An 18,626-nucleotide genomic window follows, 5' to 3' on the forward strand; every position below is an offset into this window, starting at 1 on the left:
AAAAATTTAATGAAGATCGAATTTTGATGGAGACAAATATTTAAAATTTTGATCATTCATAAACCTTCCCTGTGGTCACGTGATGTCCCACAAAAAATTTGGGCCCGATCGGTTCAGCCGTTTTGACGTTTATTGGATACAAACAAACAAACAGACAAACAAACAGACAAGCCAAATTTACTCTCTTACAGTGTAAATAAATATTTTTTTCACTGTAATATATCTTTATTTTCAGGGTAAATATGTCTCTGTTTTAGTGTAAATATATCTCATCTCTTTTTTCAGAGTAAATATATCTTTTTAAGGGTAAATATATCTGTTTTCAGGGTAAATATATCTGTTTTCAGTGTATAAATATATATCTGTTTTCAGTGTATATATATCTCCGTTTTGAGGGTAAATATATCTGTTTTCAGTGTAAATATATCTCTGTTTTCAGTGTAAATATATTTCTGTTTTCAGTGTATATATATAATATATCTGTTTTCAGGGTAAATATGTCTGTTTTCAGGGTAAATATATCTGTTTTCAGGGTAAATATATCTGTTTTCAGGGTAAATATATCTGTTTTCAAGGTAAACATCTCTGTTTTCAGGGCAAATATATCTCTGTTTTCAGGTAAATATATCTGTTTTCAGGGTAAATATATCTGTTTTCAGGGTATATATATTTCTGTTTTCAGGGTAAATATATCTCTGTTTCAGGGTAAATATATTTGTTTTCAGGGTAATTATATCTGTTTTTAGGGTAAATATATCTGTTTTCAAGGTAAATATATCTGTTTTCAGGGTAAATATTTCTGTTTTCAGGGTAAATAAATCTCTGTTTTCAGGGTAAATACATCTGTTTTCAGTGTAAATATATATCTGTTTTCAGGGTAAATATATCTGTTTTCAGTGTATATATATGTATTTGTTTTCAGGGTAAATATGTCTGTTTTCAGGGTAAATAAATCTCTGTTTTCAGGGTAAATATATATCTGTTTTCAGGGTAAATACATCTGTTTTCAGGGTATATATATCTCTGTTTTCAGGGTATATATATATCTGTTTTCAGGGTAAATATGTCTGTTTTCAGGGTAAATATTTCTGTTTTCAGGGTAAATATATCTGTTTTCAGGCTAAATATATCTCTGTTTTCAGGGTAAATACATCTGTTTTCAGTATAAATATATATCTGTTATCATGGTAAATACATCTGTTTTCAGTGTAAATATATATCTGTTTTCAGGGTAAATATATCTGTTTTCAAGGTAAATATATCTGTTTTCAGGGTAAGTATTTCTGTTTTCATGGTAAATACATTTGTTTTCAGTGTAAATATATATCTGTTTTCAGGGTAAATTTATCTCTGTTTTCAGGGTAAATTTATCTCTGTTTTCAGGGTAAATATATCTCTGTTTTAAGGGTAAATATATATCTGTTTTCAGGGTAAATATATCTGTTTTCAGGGTATATATATCTCTGTTTTCAGGGTAAACATATCTCTGGTTTCAGAGTAAATTTATCTCTGTTTTCAGTGTAAATACATCTGTTTTCAGTGTAAATATATCTGTTTTCAGGGTAAATTTATCTCTGTTTTCAGGGTAAATTTATCTCTGTTTTCAGGGTAAATATATCTCTGTTTTCAGGGTAAATATATCTCTGTTTTCAGGGTAAATATATCGCTGGTAAATGGGGATATTGTTCCTCCTCCTGCCCTCTTCAGGAAAGGAAGTGTATAACTGTAGGCGGTCCCTCCTTAGGTAAATATTGAACTAAGTACTAAATTGACCCTCGTTAGGTATATATTGAATTAGGGACTAAATTGACCCTCTTTAGGTATATATTGAATTAGGGACTAAATTAACCCTCTTTAGGTATATATTGAACTAAGGACCAAATTGACCCTTTTTGTTTTATGGCATGTCTGATTCCCTCACTCGGTTTTCTATCAGGAAAAGTAGTAAATAAAAAACCAAATTTTTTAAATTTTAATTTTAATCTGAAGTAAAACGATGATTTCAGACAAACACGCTTGAAGGGTACAGCAGCGATTTTCGGGACTAGTCAGAAAATTTTTAAAAATGTATTATTTAAAGAAATTGTATAAGGCTAATATAAAACTTTGTATAGTTTTTCGAGTATTATGTGCGCGCGTATTTTGGGGTTAAAGCTTGGAGATAATCCAATATGATATGGGACGCTCTGTATTTTACAATTCAATATACATATAATGATTTGATCGAAGTTTTGAAAGGAATAAAATTCTCTTTAAAAAATCGTATTTTTGAAGAAAATAAATGGGGATGGAGATGTCCTTTTTTGATGAGGGGGGAGGTCACTTCCTTCATTTTTGGTTCTAATCTTCCAATTTTTTGGCTGCACGCCTAATTAGTGTTGGTATTTCCTAAAATAAAATAAAATCGAATTTTAATGACCTCGAATGACCTCAACAAATAGAAAATGTTTCACTGTGGCTTAATGCATAACCAAGAAAGCTAGAAACCCAAGGAATGCAGTAGCAGCGACGAATCTAGTGTTTGACCCTTTAATGACCTCTAAAGACCTCATGCCATAGTCAACATTTTCATTTTGGAGGTCATTTTAGGTCATTAGAGGGTCAGCTTTCGTTTGATATGCATAAAGCCATAGATGAAACAATTTCAGCCCATTCAGTCCAGCCGTTTGGATAACATACATACAAATATGAGCAAAGAGCTTTATTATAAATAAAGATTGATGAATTTATAAAGGAGGAAGATGCGTGTTCCCGTTCTATACAGATGACCAGCTGCACTGGAGCTGTGCGCCTGCTGTAGGGGTTAACATTCAACATTCAGGGTAGGTTTAAGTAGTAGTTCTAACGCATTCGAATTCAAGTCCTGCCAAGTTAAAATTGCCGGGTCAGGTTGGCAAATAGGAAATTGTTTACCAAAATGTCTTAAAATAGATTTTCGGCTTTTATTAATTTTTTTTTGCATAATAACACAAACCTTTTATCAAATCCTTTCCTGGAATTGCATTAAAATAAAATGGACTCTAATTTCTTGAGTAGAAGTACTGCGGTGAATATAAGTTCCATCTGGAATACCTTCCTTTATTATTTAACAAAATTTCTGCTCATTGGGTAAAAGTTAAATGAAAAAAGAACAAATTTGATTTTTTTTTTGGGGGGGGGGTCTATTATTGCTTATAACTAACTTTTACAGGAAAATTTTTTATTTATAGGAAAATTGAAGAAAAAAATTTGGCGATATGATAATACTTTTTTTCATTTTGGAAAAAAATCTATAGGCTGTGCTAGTGTTCTCTGCACATTCTACATTGTCATTAACAGTTCTGGTTTAAACTGCGATTTTAAAATATATATTTTTTATAATAAAAATTAAAATATCTTTATCATATCTGAATCCTTAGGTTTTGTAGTATTCACATTTAAACAGATATCTTGTTAAAGTGCTAAAAGATACCTCGATCTGAGAGAAAATTCATTCAAGACTGAAATACATGTCTAATTTTAGTATTCTAGTGTTGGATTATGTACTCTCAGATTTCAAAGCTAAACTTGATTTTGAATATTTTATTAAGGGACTGCTCTCGGGGATGAAAAGTAGATCATCCTAAAATATTATTAAAGTAATTTTGTTTAGGATGTGGTGCCCGACAGCTGTGGACCAACATGGCTACCTTTTAGGAAACAGCTGGGGATTCTGCCAACCAGACTGCGGGGAAAGCATGGTTTATGTTGCCACGCGGCAACTGGGTTCTAGCAACAGAACAGGAACCGAGGCCAATACAAGATCGACCATAGATCCAATCAACGTTCAGGGCCAACCGACTCAGGGCTTCCCTGAGGTAGTGGCAACCTCTAATTCCTCCATTCGACCATTTTTATCCTCGACCATTTTTTCACCATCAATTCTCTACAAAACTACAACATCAAGTCCAAATCAAGGGGTGGATGAAGAAATCCTTTTCATTGGACTTGTCCAAGTTGAGCCTGCAGGAGCTTGGGTAAACAAAACATCAACAGCTCCAACTGTAACAACAAATACCACTTCAGCATCTCAGATAATTACAGTTGTTTCAACGACCAACTTTAGTACCTCGACCACAACCACTCCAACTACTGTCACCTCTACAGCGACCTTAAGATCTAGCACAACTTCTTCATCAACCACTTCTACCAAACCTACAACACTAGCAACCAAAATCCCTACAGTCACTAGAGCTAAAAATTCTACAACCACCTCCACAACAACAATCTCCACAACAACAACCTCCACAACAACAACCTCCACAACAACCACCTCCACAACAACCAGCACATCTACAACAACATCAACAACAACAACATCTACAACACCTACAACAACCACATCTACAACAACCACATCTACAACAACCACATCTACAACAACCACCTCTACAACAACCACCTCTACAACAACCACCTCTACAACAACCACCTCTACAACAACTACCTCTACAACAACTACCTCTACAACAACCACCTCCACAACAACTACCTCCACAACAACCACAACTACGACCCCTACCCCTGTAAATTTATTGGTCCGGTATGACGGCGAACTGCCCCCTCCCAACTCTATTGTCTACACCCCTGAAAACATGTGGAACCCTGTAAAGGTAAATTTAGATGCAGTCCGTAGGAAGCTCAGTTTTTTTAAACTAATGGCCAAGATTTTCTTATTTGTCTAAATCATTTTATTTTTGTATTTTCTCAGAATTTTTCATGATAAATCGCTTCATTTTCTCAATTTCATTATTTTATTTTCATGTTGTACAAACTCAAGATTTAAAAAAAGAGAAATTTTAGCCGTTTCTGATTTCTTCAATCTTTTTGTTCCTTTGGTTTCTCACTGTTAGGATGGTAACTCTCCATTTTAGAAAGTTAAATATTGTGTGTTTATATAAACATATCTTTTTGCATAAAAATAAGCGAGAAGGAAATTTAAATTTCATAATTTGTCGAAAACTCAATAAATCTCGAAAGAAATGCAGAATCCACATCAAAATTAAATGGATCCTAAGCTTGGATTATTGTAGCCGAGTATCGACGTTAATTCTTCAAAAAATATTCTGTTAGCATCCTTTTCTTTCTCTTTAAATTCATGTTATTTTCACATAAATTTTTACCTATTGTGTATACATTTATTTCAGTATTGAGCGTGTGTAATGCATAATTAGTTTGTTATTTGCTTTTCAAAAGCGTTTTATTTATCTTAAGTATTACCCCCCCTTCCCCCCTGGCCCCCACCCTCTCCTCTCCATGTTAAATATTACAATATTATCACTTTGCAATTTTATTCCTATACTAGGTTTTTTTCCAATTCAGGGAGTTCAAAAATGGCGCTATAATTAGTAATAATTAATTATTTTAGGCTTTGCTGCAGGAGAGGTTGATGGGGAGGCCGAGGAGCCTGGAGGGACGGAGAATGGAGGCTGGTGGGTCTACTGACCAGGAGGTCACCGAGGTTGATTGGATCATGGATCTTATAAGTAAACACTCAGTTCCTTCATAATCCACGGGAGTCTCAATGACCTTTCAAATAATAAGAAAAGGTTTAAAATATTGGCAAATGGAGATCTTGATAATTTTATTCTTAAAATGTAAATATGTTTTATAAAAACTGTAGAAAACTGTAATATGTTTTAACATTACTGTGGATATTGTAATATGTTTTAGAATCATTATTGCGTTGTAGTTTAACAATATTGGTTTATGTAATTTTATGTAGATTTGTATTATAAATATTTTATTGTTTATTCAAAAGAGAAATATATTTTATTTTCTATAATATGTTATAACTATAGGCGGCAATTAATTTAACTGTATGATTCTGATACATCCTGTATCACATTTCTGCTTACTTTGAAAGCTGCAAGTTAGAAGTCTTTTTTTTGTTCATTAAGCATCATTTGCCTAATCCAAGCTAAGTGAGTTGGCAAAATTCTGGCCGAGCCCCACATTGGTTGAAACTGAGTTTTTAAAGGTTGATCTCAATGAAATAAAACCAGGGGGGATGATAGTTCTCTACCTGTGGGCTCAGTTAATTAGCTGTACTGAACACTTACAACTGTTCTCCAATATTGATTTACTATAGGTTAGGCCAGAATCCCCTTATAACAAACAAATTTGCAGTACGCTCTCGGCACAGTTGTGGCCTATAAAATTAGTAAAGGATTAGAGTACATCACTCTATGTACTATAACATCGTTGAATAATTCGCGTAACCGACCAAAAAGCCGATTTTGAAAGGTTTAGTATTATTGTCTTAGAATTTTAAAAATAATAATAGCAAAGTTTAATTTTAACTAAATAACGGTTTTTAGCAAATAATTCCAAACTTATGTTTTTAAAGGATAATTAATTAAATAAATATAGCCTTTTGAAAGAACTTACTGAGATTATCCTTTTTATTATATTTGTGGTCAGGCCACCCAGTTAATAGCAATTACTTTCCGATGACAATTTGTGTAATAATTGTCGGGTTTCCAAAAATACTTTTACTTTATCATGGTTCATGACTTATAAAACACAAATTTCATTTGATGTTAGGCTGGACACCAGATGGTTAATGTTACATCGTCTATAAGAAACATCCTCCCTACTGGTCTTCTGACCCACTAACTTTCCGACCTACTGCAATATCGGACCTATGCCAGCTGTTTTTTATTGTATTATTTTAGGGTTAGGTTAGGTTAAGACAATTTCTGGGCCGAGCGCCGCGGCTAGGACTGGCTAGGCGGCCGGGCGCTGCGACCAAAGTCCATATAGTAGCTGTAAAATCACGTGCTAGTAAGTCGGATGTGTAATATAGCGGATTTGGCGTAGGTCAGAAAATACACCACCAAAAGATGGATTAATTACCTGGATTTCACGGAGAAGATCGAAATTCTTAAGAGAAAACATCATAAGCCAAACTTGGAAATCTTCACACTTATTATAATTGGTAATCGTGAGATTGAAGCTAAATAATATTTTCGTAGCTGAACCAAATTACTGAAACGTATCCGAATATTGTGTTAATAGCTAGCTCATTTATGCAAAAAAAAATCCCGAGTGTTCCATAGATTTTCCATTAAAATGTTGCTCTCCAACACAATTATCAATTGATGCCATAAAAATAGTAACATTTATTTTATCTCCGAAAATACATCAATTTCTATACATCTATTAATATACAATATACGTATGCTTGTTAAAAAGGTACATGAAATGCTTGAAATTTTTCAAAAATGAAACGTGATTTCAGTGAAATTGGTTGTTTATAGTTTGAACATTTTGAGGGGGGGGGGGTATTCTGCATATTATCCCTTTGACGTTTGACAATTTTAACAATATGTTCGATATATTAAAAATTTTGCTAGAAATGTTGAAATATCTCATACACTTTTACAGGGTTACCCACAAAGAGTAATACTGCAAAGACGACTTGAAACTTTTAAAATATAATTATTCTAAGGTTAGATTAAGTCCTCATCATATCACGGTGGGGTCGGTCAAATAGGTCTAGGAATAGGTTCGGGTACTGTAAAAAGTCTGAACGCGCCATGGGAGTTGTCATAGTTAGCCCTGTCGTATGTTAGTCTGGATAGGGCGACGTACTGTACAGAATATAGTCCGGGCTACCATAGGATCGGGTCAGTACACGCTGTTATCTGGCAGGCCGGTACAAACTGGGCAGGTCCTGTTCGAATTCAAATTTAATACGGCCCAGAGTGATATATTCGCTAAATGGCTTTTGTATTGATTTCCCAAAGAACAGTTCAGGGAAACAGACATTAAACATTTCGTATAGACGTTTCTGAAGTCTCGTCCTTTGTGGGTAACTCATCTGTAAGTTCAAAATTTCATTCAAGAAGTTAAAATTTTTCTTAGCGTGTGTTTTCTTAATTATCATATTGCTTGCAAATTTAAAAATGGCAAACTTAATGCAGGTTCAATTTTGGCAGTTTTTGCAAAGTTATTGCACATAATTTTATCATGGAAATGCAATTTTTGGCACAACATTTATACAGATTAACTATAAACATGAATATAGCAACGATGTTTGTTCCGAAGAACTTTATTTTCTTTACTGAAACAAGTTAAATATTTTTTATTTATAGGGTTCTTGAATCTGCATATGCACTGTATAGGCTAGTGAAAATATAATAAAGAATGAAGAATACCACTCTCTTCAGTCTTAAGCGATAAAGAAGACTTTTTTTAAAGTAAACAAAAAGTTTTGAATGAAAAAGTATCAATAAAAAAATCCGTCATTTTAAAGATTGCTTAATCATAGACTCAAAGTCTTTGCATAGACCAAAACATGTTTAGTGCTGGATAGTCTTGGCTCTTTTAAGAATTTTGATTGAAATTTTCAGTTACGACAAAGTTAAGTTTATAAAACGAAAAAAGGGTTTTTTTGTTTGTCCAAAATTGTTCGGAAAAAAATATTTAATATTCTAATACAGTGATAACCAGAAAACCATGGAATAGAAAGACGACATTATGGCAACACTTAAGCGTTTTTATGTTGTTACAAAGCAAATATTGTTACTTGTAACTTAGCAAAGTACTATATGAGTGAAAAGGGTCTATTTACACTGTACAATTGCTATGTCTAATGTTCATTGAACTAGTTTAAGTTCTAACTTAAGTTTAAAAGTCGTCTTGCTATTTCACCAAAAAAACATGCTAAATGGATTTTGTGGTCAGTAGCGCAACTGGGGGGGAAGGGGCGAATTCCCCCCCCCCCCCCTCACTTGACTCTAGCATGATCATGATTGTGGACCATATTTTATCAAATTTTGCCAATTAATAAAGATTAAATATTTTCTTTAAAAAAGTGTTATTTTTTCGTTTCTATAATACCTATTCTAATAATTAAACACTCATCTACCAATACGAAGGCTTTGAGAATATTTTGTGGGGCTTATGGCGGCCCTGCACCCCCTCCCTCATCCAATGCATGTACAAATATACGGTTTTCCCTTAACATTAGTCAGAGAAAAGCAAAAATTACACAGCAAGTTATTTAACATTTAACAAATATAAATATTATACTTTTTAATAATCTTGCTTTTTAACAATACATCTACTTTATTAAGAATTTAATTATTAATCTATTCAAACAATGTACATTTTTTCAAGTTATATCTTTTTTTAAAAAGGGTTAAGAAGTTAACATTACATTTGTTTTTGAAAAATAGGCAAAATATATGTTGAGAGAACTTTGCTTTTTTGATTTTGCTTTTGCATTTTAAACATGTATAAAAGTATCAGAAATAAAATATTTTTTTTTTGACAAGAACTTGCAAGTTGAAGTACTTTATACATAACACATACATTGTATTTGTACATATAGTCTACCTATAGTTTTTCTTTTATAATTTTACAGTTTTTCATCGTTGTGTGTTTTATGAGGCAGAATTTTATCTATCAATTCTTTTTTATCATGAGTTAACAAAAGTATTATTTGAATATTGAAATGAATATGAATTTATACAGATGATTAGGCTCAAAAATTGAAACTTGAATTTTCTGGTTTAAAAATTGAGATCATGAGAGATTTTTAAGCCTTGTACACAAAAAATAATAATTCACCAGTCACGGGGGGGGGGGGGTAATCCCCCTTCTTAGAATTTAAACTTAAATTATTCATGCATTTTTTTGGGAGGTTCGGTTACTTAACGTCCCTTGGGACAGTTTTCTAAAATAAACACCCATTCTGGGAAGATTTTGGAAATAAAATTTTCATCTTAAAAAGCAATAAAATTGTGTACAATTACTTTTTCGGGAAATTAAAAATTTTACTTAACCACGGGTTTTCTCGACAAATTTTATCTTTAAAATATCCCTCGCTGCGCTATGGATGTTTTGTAGACAAAATTTGTCTGGAGAACCCTTGGAAAGTAAAATTCCCTTTACTTTCCCTGTGAAGTTAAAGTTGTAAATAATTATAACTGTCAACAGACTAACAAAAACTGGAGAGTTAGCTTAGTCAACGTTTCACAAAGATTAACATTTTCTAAAATTCACAGAAACACAACAAATTTTCGAATAGTTTTGTTGGCATTTTTTAACCTCCTTTTGACCAACATTACCGACCTATGATTTTCCCAGCAGTGGGATGGTAAATTATTTAACTGTCCCTTGGGATAGTTAAGTAAAATATCTACCCGCTCTGTGAAGTTTTTGTTAACAACTTTGTAAAGGTACATCTCAAAATACAAATGAATTTTATACAACTTCTTCTTCGGGAAATTAGAAATTTTAAAATTTTTGCCAACAAAATTGGTCTTGGGAAATCTTAAATATTAAATTATTCTTCCCTGTGGAGAAGTTGTAAATAATTATCATAAACTGTTCTGCGTTAAATCATTTTTTGATTTGCAATTAACAACAATTTTTTTGATATATCAGATCTAATAACTATATTTCAATACTAGCTTAGAACCCAGCATTGCCAAGGTTATTATAAGTTACTATCGCCGTTTACCCGCACTTGAAAGATATTACAAACTAAATTTTCTCAATTAAAGTCGACCTACTCGACGTAGAATCTCAAAACCAAACTTGGATCTCCCGAGTTCCCCAATAAAAATTTGAGGAAAACTGTGTCAGGAGGTCCTGAGTTTTGATCGGACAAACAAACAAATAGACATAAAAACAGAGATTACAACTATATAAATATAAAGTTTAAGGGGGATCAATTTTGGAATTAAGCCAACCGCCCACTGGGGGTTGCTGCGTTTTCACTTAATAAAAATATTGCAATAAAAAAATTTCAAAATCGTCCATACGGTTGCAAATTGACAAATTAATATCGGAGAAATGAACGCAAGGCCCCAACAAAAAAATATTTTGACAAATTTCATGTTATGCATCATTTTCTTGAAATTTATGCTGAATTTAAATCTGAAAAACGCTTTTAAAAATATTTAGAATTTAAAAAGTTGTTGCCAAATAATGGTTAAAAAATCCATTTTTTAAAACTTTTTAAAGTTTTTGATTCGTTTTCTAGCTCTAACTCATTCAATTTCCATTTTTTTAAAACGGTTTTCAGATTTAAAGTTATCGTAAAATTTCCAAGAAAACAATGTAAATCATGAAATTTGTCAAAAAAAAATTTTCGGGGCCTTGCGTTGATTTCTCCTTTATTAAATCTTCAATTCGCAACCGTATGGACGATTTTGAATTTTTTTTTATTGCAATATTTTTATTAAGTGAAAACGCAGAAACCTGAGGTGGGCGGTTAGTCGATTTCTTAAAAAATCACAAATCAATCACCCTTAATATAGATATTTGATATATTCAATATATCTAATATATTCTATATATTTAATATCTATATATATATAAAGTTGTAATCTCTGTTTGCCTGTCTGTCTGTTTGTTTGTCCGATCATAAGTAAGGAACCCCTGGACCGATTTGCCTCAAATTTTGAATGGTGATCTCAGGAAGTCCACGGGAATATTCCTAGCTTGGTTTTGAGGTTCTAAGTTAAGTGGATCTCCAAGCCAGCTAGTATTCAATATATTTTATATATTCAATATATTTTATATATTTAATATTTTAGGTATATTCATTTTCAAATATATCAAAAATATGTAATAAATTTGACATACATATATATATAAATGACTAGAAAACATTCTTTCAATATTTCTGATTTGTTCAAAATAGAAAGATTTACGGGAATTTTTATGTAATCCTTCATTAAAGATTTTTCAGATTTTATCTGAAAAAAAAAGTTAATTCAAAATTTGGAATATGAGAAATCTCAAAAATTTTTCTAGCTTGTCTTGGTTATAAATTAAAAGTTTTGTCTAATTTTCTAGAAACTCGAATGGTTGTGGATTAACTTTCAGCAAGAAAATAAACCTCTATGTTCTTTCCCTGTTATAAGGTTACATGAATCATTATTCAAAGGTAAAATCAATAAAAATTACATTGTTGTGAACATTTGAGAACAATTTTAGAAATATAATGATCTTTACAATTCAAGTACACAATACACACACAAGCATAATCAATCAATGAAGTTTTTTTATATATCAAAGGCTGATAATAACTAATCAGAAGTTATCATATCATAAATATTCAACCTTTGAAGTTAAAAGAAAAGACATAAGTATCCAGCTTTCAATCAAAACACAATATTTTACACATCATTTAGGGATATTGAAAATGGCTTAATATGTAGTGACTAGTGAGCTTGAGTTCAAATAATTGAGAGGAAAGAAACATGGTTTAGAATAAAGAAAAGGATTTCATAATGAGTAAGAAAAAACTCAAAATTTTGAAGAAATAAACGCTAACTTATTAATATCTATATTATACTTTACAGGCTTTGGGAGGCAATTACTCGGTTTTCATAATTCGCGATGATTGTGGTTGAAAATGCAGGAGTCTCCGCAATGCCGGAAGATATTCCCAAGGATGTAATGCAAGGAAAGTTAAGTGCGGTCGTGTATACTCTGCGTACATATTGAAACCAGTTCTCTTTGGGCGGAATTTGTTAACAAGAATAGATGCATCAGTGTTCGTTTAGTATCCGAAGAGGTTAAAAGCATTAAATTTGAAAATTTTGATAATTCACATAATAGTTTCCTATGACCAGAATATTTCATTGATTTTTTTATGTGAAAGATGGATCCCATGTACGGCTGCAACATCCGTCTTGTGTTTACATTACCACCCAGAGACAGTACACTGCAGTACAAAAGATGCATACACTTTTGAAATAACTTTCCTTGCATTACAACCTTGGGTATTCCGGAATTATTTCCCAAGTGCAGTGAGAGAGACGGTGTAGAGATAAAGAGATTTCTTTTCAGAAAACCTTAGAAGAGTATGTAAATTATCTGAAAAATAAATTTCTTTTTCTTTTTGATCTTTGACGAGATAATAATTGCAGTCCGGATTCAATTTCAGGTTTCATTCCACTTTAAATTCATCCAAAGATCATTTGGAATCTGCCATCAAATATCATATTTGATCTTGACTGATAGGATCTCAAATATTCATATGATCGACAAAGCTTGAATTTAAGCGAAGTGTCGTTTGATTACCCAGGTAATCTTAACTTTCTTGTTTCCTCTAAATGTGTATTGCCGTGTCTCGTCTTAAGACATCACAGCTCTGAAAATATTGGTAAATAAATCATTTTCTAAAAAAAGTTTAAGTTTTGGCTTTTTCTGTCAAAACTAAAAGCTTTAACTTGTTTTATCAGCTTTATGAAATAAAACTTTAAACAATTTTCACCCAGAAACAGGGGCCTGATGTACTGAAGTAAGTACTTGCTGTACTGTACCGCAATGCACTAAATTGTACTGTACTTTATTGTAATTTACTATACTTTATTGTAATATACTTTACTGTACTGTTCTGTACTGTACTGTACTGTACTGTACTGTACTGTACTGTGCTGTACTGTACTGTACTGTACTGTATTGTACTGTACTGTACTGTTACCTAAAGTTCAGTATCCTCTACTGCGGAGGAGCAAAGACCTGAAGTTTCAGTAATTAGTAAACCGTTCTCTCTCTGAAATATTAATTCTTCTTATTTTATTATTATCATTAATATTAGTATTACACACATTACTATTATTATTATTATTATTTTCATCATCATTTTTAATATTTTCATCATATTTCTTATAATTGCTTTTATTATCATATCATCAATAACCCCGTTAACATTTGCTACGTTTTTGGAAAGCCCTTGGGTGCTTCTTCAGTAATCTGCAAAAAATCGCAAATTTGCAAAAATCCAACTCTCTATTGCGAGTTCTAGTTATTTAGCAAAAAATGTGCAAGAGCAAACATTGGGCAAAATTCGACAAATTTTACATTTTTTGACCCAGTAAATTCAAATCTGTAAAAATGTTTGCTATATTTATGTGTTTTCAAGAAAAACTGAAAAATTGTGCAATCTGCTTGCTTTTTATATATGGCTTTCTAAAGAGCTATAAATCCAATGACTTGAAGTAGGTCCAAATAAAGATTAGTCTGGTGTTGGTAAAAGAAGGACTCTCTCAGTAGGTTAAAAGCCCAGCCTTTAGCCTTAAGTAAGGCGCATATGTTAGTTAGAAAAGCCAAAAAAAAAATTAAAAATTAATTTATCGCAAAAAACGAAGGGGGGGGGGNTATTATATATTATCATCATCATAATTATTATCATAATTGATAATATCATTATTATATATTATCATCATCATAATTATTATCATAATTGATAATATCATTATTATATATTATCATCATCATAATTATTATCATAATTGATAATATCATTATTATATATTATCATCATCATAATTATTATCATAATTGATAATATCATTACAATATATTATCATCATCATAATTATTATCATAATTAATAATATCATTATTATATTGTATATTATTTATATGTATGTATAGTGTATACTCTTGTGTTCATTATATATCAATCCCTCACGCAAAATACGATGAAAGTTTTGCTAAAGAACATGCTAAAGATAAATCATGGTCATTGAAGTTTGAAATATACATGTTTCATGTTCACTTCAAGTACCGGGCCGACTTTGAAACTGCTAGAGCAAGCTGTACAGTACTCATATAGACAATAAAAGACAAAATGGAACAGTACACCAAATGAAGAATTCCCTTATAATTGAGTAGGTGAGCTAAAATCAAAGGCCAAGGCGTGGCAACACTTTCAAGTCGACCCAGTCTTAAAAACAGATGAAACTTTTCATTCAATGTTTGAACTATTTACCAATATAATAAAGATAACATTCTATAGTACAGCTTTGATTTCTATCCAGCTATGTTAACAAAGGGAAGTTGTGAATTAAAAGTGGAGATAATCTTTGCTTGTAAAATATTGATGTTTTAAGACATATGTGATTTATGTACCTTGAGTTCTATATTAATATGAAGAGGTGGTTCACTGTACCTTGAGTTCTATAGAAGAGGTGGTTCACTGTACCTTGAGTTCTATATTAATATGAAGAGGATCGAGGTTCACTGTACCTTGAGTTCATACTAATATGAAGAGGTGGTTCACTGTACCTTGAGTTCTATATTAATATTAAGAGGTGGTTCACTGTACCTTGAGTTCTATATTAATATGAAGAGGTGGTTCACTGTACCTTGAGTACTATATTAATATGAAGAGCTGGTTCACTGATCTGGGAGATCATTGTACAGTGTTCCCTTTGAGACATCTACAATAACAAAATAGGGATTTGTGTTTGATGTTTTATGCTAAAAGTTGGAACAGATATTACAGATACTGAGATCAAAAAGTATGTTCAAATGAAGAAAAAAATTAGAATTTTTATGAACTTAAAAAAACTAATTTCGGAAGACTTTTTTCAATCTATAAAATAAAGCTCTTTGCTCATAGATATAAATATTTTAGCTTTAGCTGGCCAAACAGCTGGACCGAATACTTTAGCTTTAGCTGGCCAAACAGCTGGACCGAATATTTTAGCTTTAGCTGGCCAAACAGCTGGACCGAATATTTTAGTTTTAGCTGGCCAAACAGCTGGACCGAATATTTTAGCTTTAGCTGGCCATAACAGCAGCTGGACCAAATGGGCTGAATTGGGAACCCCTGGATGCCCGCTAAATAACATAGGCTAAATAAATTTTGAGATTTTCTAAAATCAAAATTTTTTTAAAAAAAATATATATATTTTCAAAATTCTGAATTTTTTCTTCCACGGGCAACGTCGGTTATTTCAGCTAGTTATTAATAAAACTGAGTTGTTTGGCACCGTCGATAATAATATTCCTAATATATATTGGAATATTCCTGATATATATAGGAATATTCCTAATATATATATTGGAATATTCCTAATATATATTGGAATATTCCTAATATATATAGGAATATTCCTAATATATATTGGAATATTCCTAATATATATATTGGAATATTTGAAAATATTTGACTCTGTTTATTTATACTCGGTTATAACCCAATCCTACTGAGATGTCAATAAATACATAAATATGAAAACCTTTTGTATTGTAATCGAGAAAAACATGAAACACATATTTTTACCCCCCAACCCCTACCAGGTTAACCCCCCCCCACCAGGTTTACCCCCCCACTATTTAAAAAATTACTTGTGAAATAAAGTTTAAAATCTAGGATCCTGGAAACTACAGTTAAAATGTCAAATTACAGAGTGAACTTCAAATTATAAGCTGAAGGGTGTTGTTCTGAGAAGTGGAATGACTAAACAATTTCAAGGGTGTACGAGGACTTAGAATATTTAGGCTTTATATACATTCCAGAAGATATTCTGCACCAATAGATTTTCAAAATTTATTATTTATACAAAAGATTTTATAAATAAATTATTCGCTATTCACAATACTAAACAAAATACCGTTTATGAAAATATATATATTTATATGTCAATAAACAAGATTTAGAAACTATGAAAACCAAATTAATTAAAGTTAAATAAATATTAATTGTGTTCATGATAAAAAAAAAAGTTAAATCCAATAAAAAAATGAAGCCTTAAAATGAAATTTTTGTTAGAAGTAGAGAAATTTTCTAAAATCTTGAATGTTTTCTGCTAAACGGTTTTCAAAGATTCCAAACAAAAATTCTTAACCGATGCATTTTTGGTGATGTATATATTTAAAAAAAGAAATATATACATTTTTACTAAATAAAAACAAAAGAAAATAGATGAACTTGTTCGAAAACATTTTTATTAGCAGATTAGAATAGGAAAGGGATTGTGTCTCTAGAATATTATGTGGAGCAAAATTAAAGGGATTGTGTCTCTAGAATATTATATGGAGGAAAATTAAAGGGATTGTGTCTCTAGAATATTATATGGAGCAAAATTAAAGGGATTGTGTCTCTAGAGTATTATATGGAGCAAAATTAAAGGGATTGTGTCTGCAAAATTAAAGGGATTGTGTCTCTAGAATATTATATGGAGCAAAATTAAATGGATTGTGTCTCTAGAGTATTATATGGAGCAAGAATAAAGGAAAATAAAGCATGATCATTTCTGAAATACAATTTAAGAAGTTAAAAGCCACAATTAATAAGCAATCCTAATCCAAAAATCCATTTGAAATTTATCTTTAGTATTTCATTGCAAATTTAACGGAAAGAAGAGGTTAAATTTATGCAAAATTAATGGTGCGAATGATCCCGTAGCTTCTTTAGTTTTAATTTTACGAACGAAGGAACTGAGATTTTACCACCAATTTAACGCTGTTTCTTCAGAACTCGATGTCGTAGAACTTCAAATTATGAATTCTGTAGGATAAGAGTCTAGGTTTAAAATATCAAAAGTTTACACAATCAGGTTGCAAAAATATAAGGATTAGAAAATTTGAGTTCGTTTTTTAGGGCCGAAGTAAGCCCAGTATTGACGTAAATTTTGCTATTTTTAACAAAAAAAGGGAAAATACATGAATTACGTTAATAAATAAATCTTTATAATATATATTCTCACTGTGAACCAATTTATTGGGCCATATATTTCACCTCTTTTTACTTTTTTCTTTAAATAACGCGAACATGGCGAAATTGCTAAAAAAAATATTTTTTTGTATTTTTGTGTTTCGAGAGTAGAGAAAGATTTTATTGCATTTAAACTAAAATAATTCCATTTAATTTCACCAATTCAATATATATATATAATGTGTCCATGACAATATTAGTTTAAGTGAAAGAGGATTTTTCCCGTGTCAAAAAATGCATCTTTTTAAAAATAATTCCGTGGACGTTTTAAAAACGTACTGGAACAAAAACAAAAGTCCTTGCTAGAGAAGCAAACCTGAAATTGGTGGGACTTTGACAAATGATCTTAGTTTAAGTAGAAGTAAATATTTCCATTTACTAAAAGCACCGATTGCAGGATTCATATCTCTAATTGGATAATAAGATAGATAGAAAGATTGATATTACCGCCATAGATTTCTATTGGTTCAGAATAGACAACAAACACATGACTGAACCCTGATTGGATCAGGGGCTAATGGACTCGGCATACAGGAGTGAAATTTTATGACTTAATTGATACACCTTGAATTGAACATACTTTTTTAGTCTTAAATACTAATTAATAAAGAAAAAGGGATCTGTTTCGAAGGAATTTTACATGTATTTAAAATATAAATGCATATTGAATATCAAACTTGGCTATCTGTCAATTTGACTTAACCAAAATATATTTCTGGGAAAAATGACCAATAGTTTCCAGAAATATGAAGACTGTCCAGTGTTCAATTTGGAGTCATAAAACTAAATATGCATATTTTTATGATTTCGAGTTGATTTGAATTTTCGAGAAACCATGTGTGACAGAATTCTGTTTAAATGGATACCATTCAAGTTCTTTAACTGTATAATAATAAGCTTTTTGTGAACAGTAAATTATGAATTCGTTGATCAATTCTAGAGATTTGAATTTTTTTTCAATATAAATTCAACAATTAATTCTTGCGCTACACTTTTGTAATTTTTTTACTGCTAGGGACTAGGGAGGGGTATGAAAAACTTGGCTTTTGCCGATAGACCTCCAGCATGAACTGTCTGAAGGACTATTGATTACTTAACAAATCTAAATATACAAACACGCACCTCTGCC

The 18,626-nt window shown here is 31.3% G+C and overlaps 2 protein-coding genes across 4 annotated transcripts in view; one reads left to right on the forward strand and one right to left on the reverse strand.

Annotated features, from left to right (window-relative positions):
- LOC111695481 (uncharacterized) overlaps window positions 1-5,527 on the forward strand; it is a 55,493-nt gene extending 49,966 nt beyond the window's left edge. Inside the window, exons 27-30 of the mRNA XM_023464825.1 lie at window positions 1,654-1,744; window positions 2,735-2,822; window positions 3,632-4,631; window positions 5,387-5,527. Of these exons, the coding sequence (XP_023320593.1) occupies window positions 1,654-1,744; window positions 2,735-2,822; window positions 3,632-4,631; window positions 5,387-5,527 (1,320 nt within the window). The remainder of the gene's footprint in view (window positions 1-1,653; window positions 1,745-2,734; window positions 2,823-3,631; window positions 4,632-5,386) is intronic.
- Window positions 5,528-12,693: 7,166 nt separating this feature from the next.
- LOC111695486 (FMRFamide receptor) overlaps window positions 12,694-18,626 on the reverse strand; it is a 62,358-nt gene continuing 56,425 nt past the window's right edge. For all 3 annotated transcript variants that reach the window (XM_023464833.1, XM_023464831.1, XM_023464832.1), the window contains 3 exons: window positions 15,141-15,215; window positions 13,472-13,543; window positions 12,694-13,138 (listed from right to left, as the gene is read on the reverse strand). In XM_023464833.1, coding sequence (XP_023320601.1) covers window positions 13,472-13,543; window positions 15,141-15,215 — 147 coding nt within the window. In that variant the 3' untranslated portion in view covers window positions 12,694-13,138. The remainder of the gene's footprint in view (window positions 13,139-13,471; window positions 13,544-15,140; window positions 15,216-18,626) is intronic.

The sequence above is a fragment of the Eurytemora carolleeae genome, unplaced genomic scaffold (assembly GCF_000591075.1).
Source record: "Eurytemora carolleeae unplaced genomic scaffold, Eaff_2.0 scaffold226, whole genome shotgun sequence".
Taxonomy (NCBI): Eukaryota; Metazoa; Arthropoda; class Copepoda; order Calanoida; family Temoridae; genus Eurytemora; species Eurytemora carolleeae.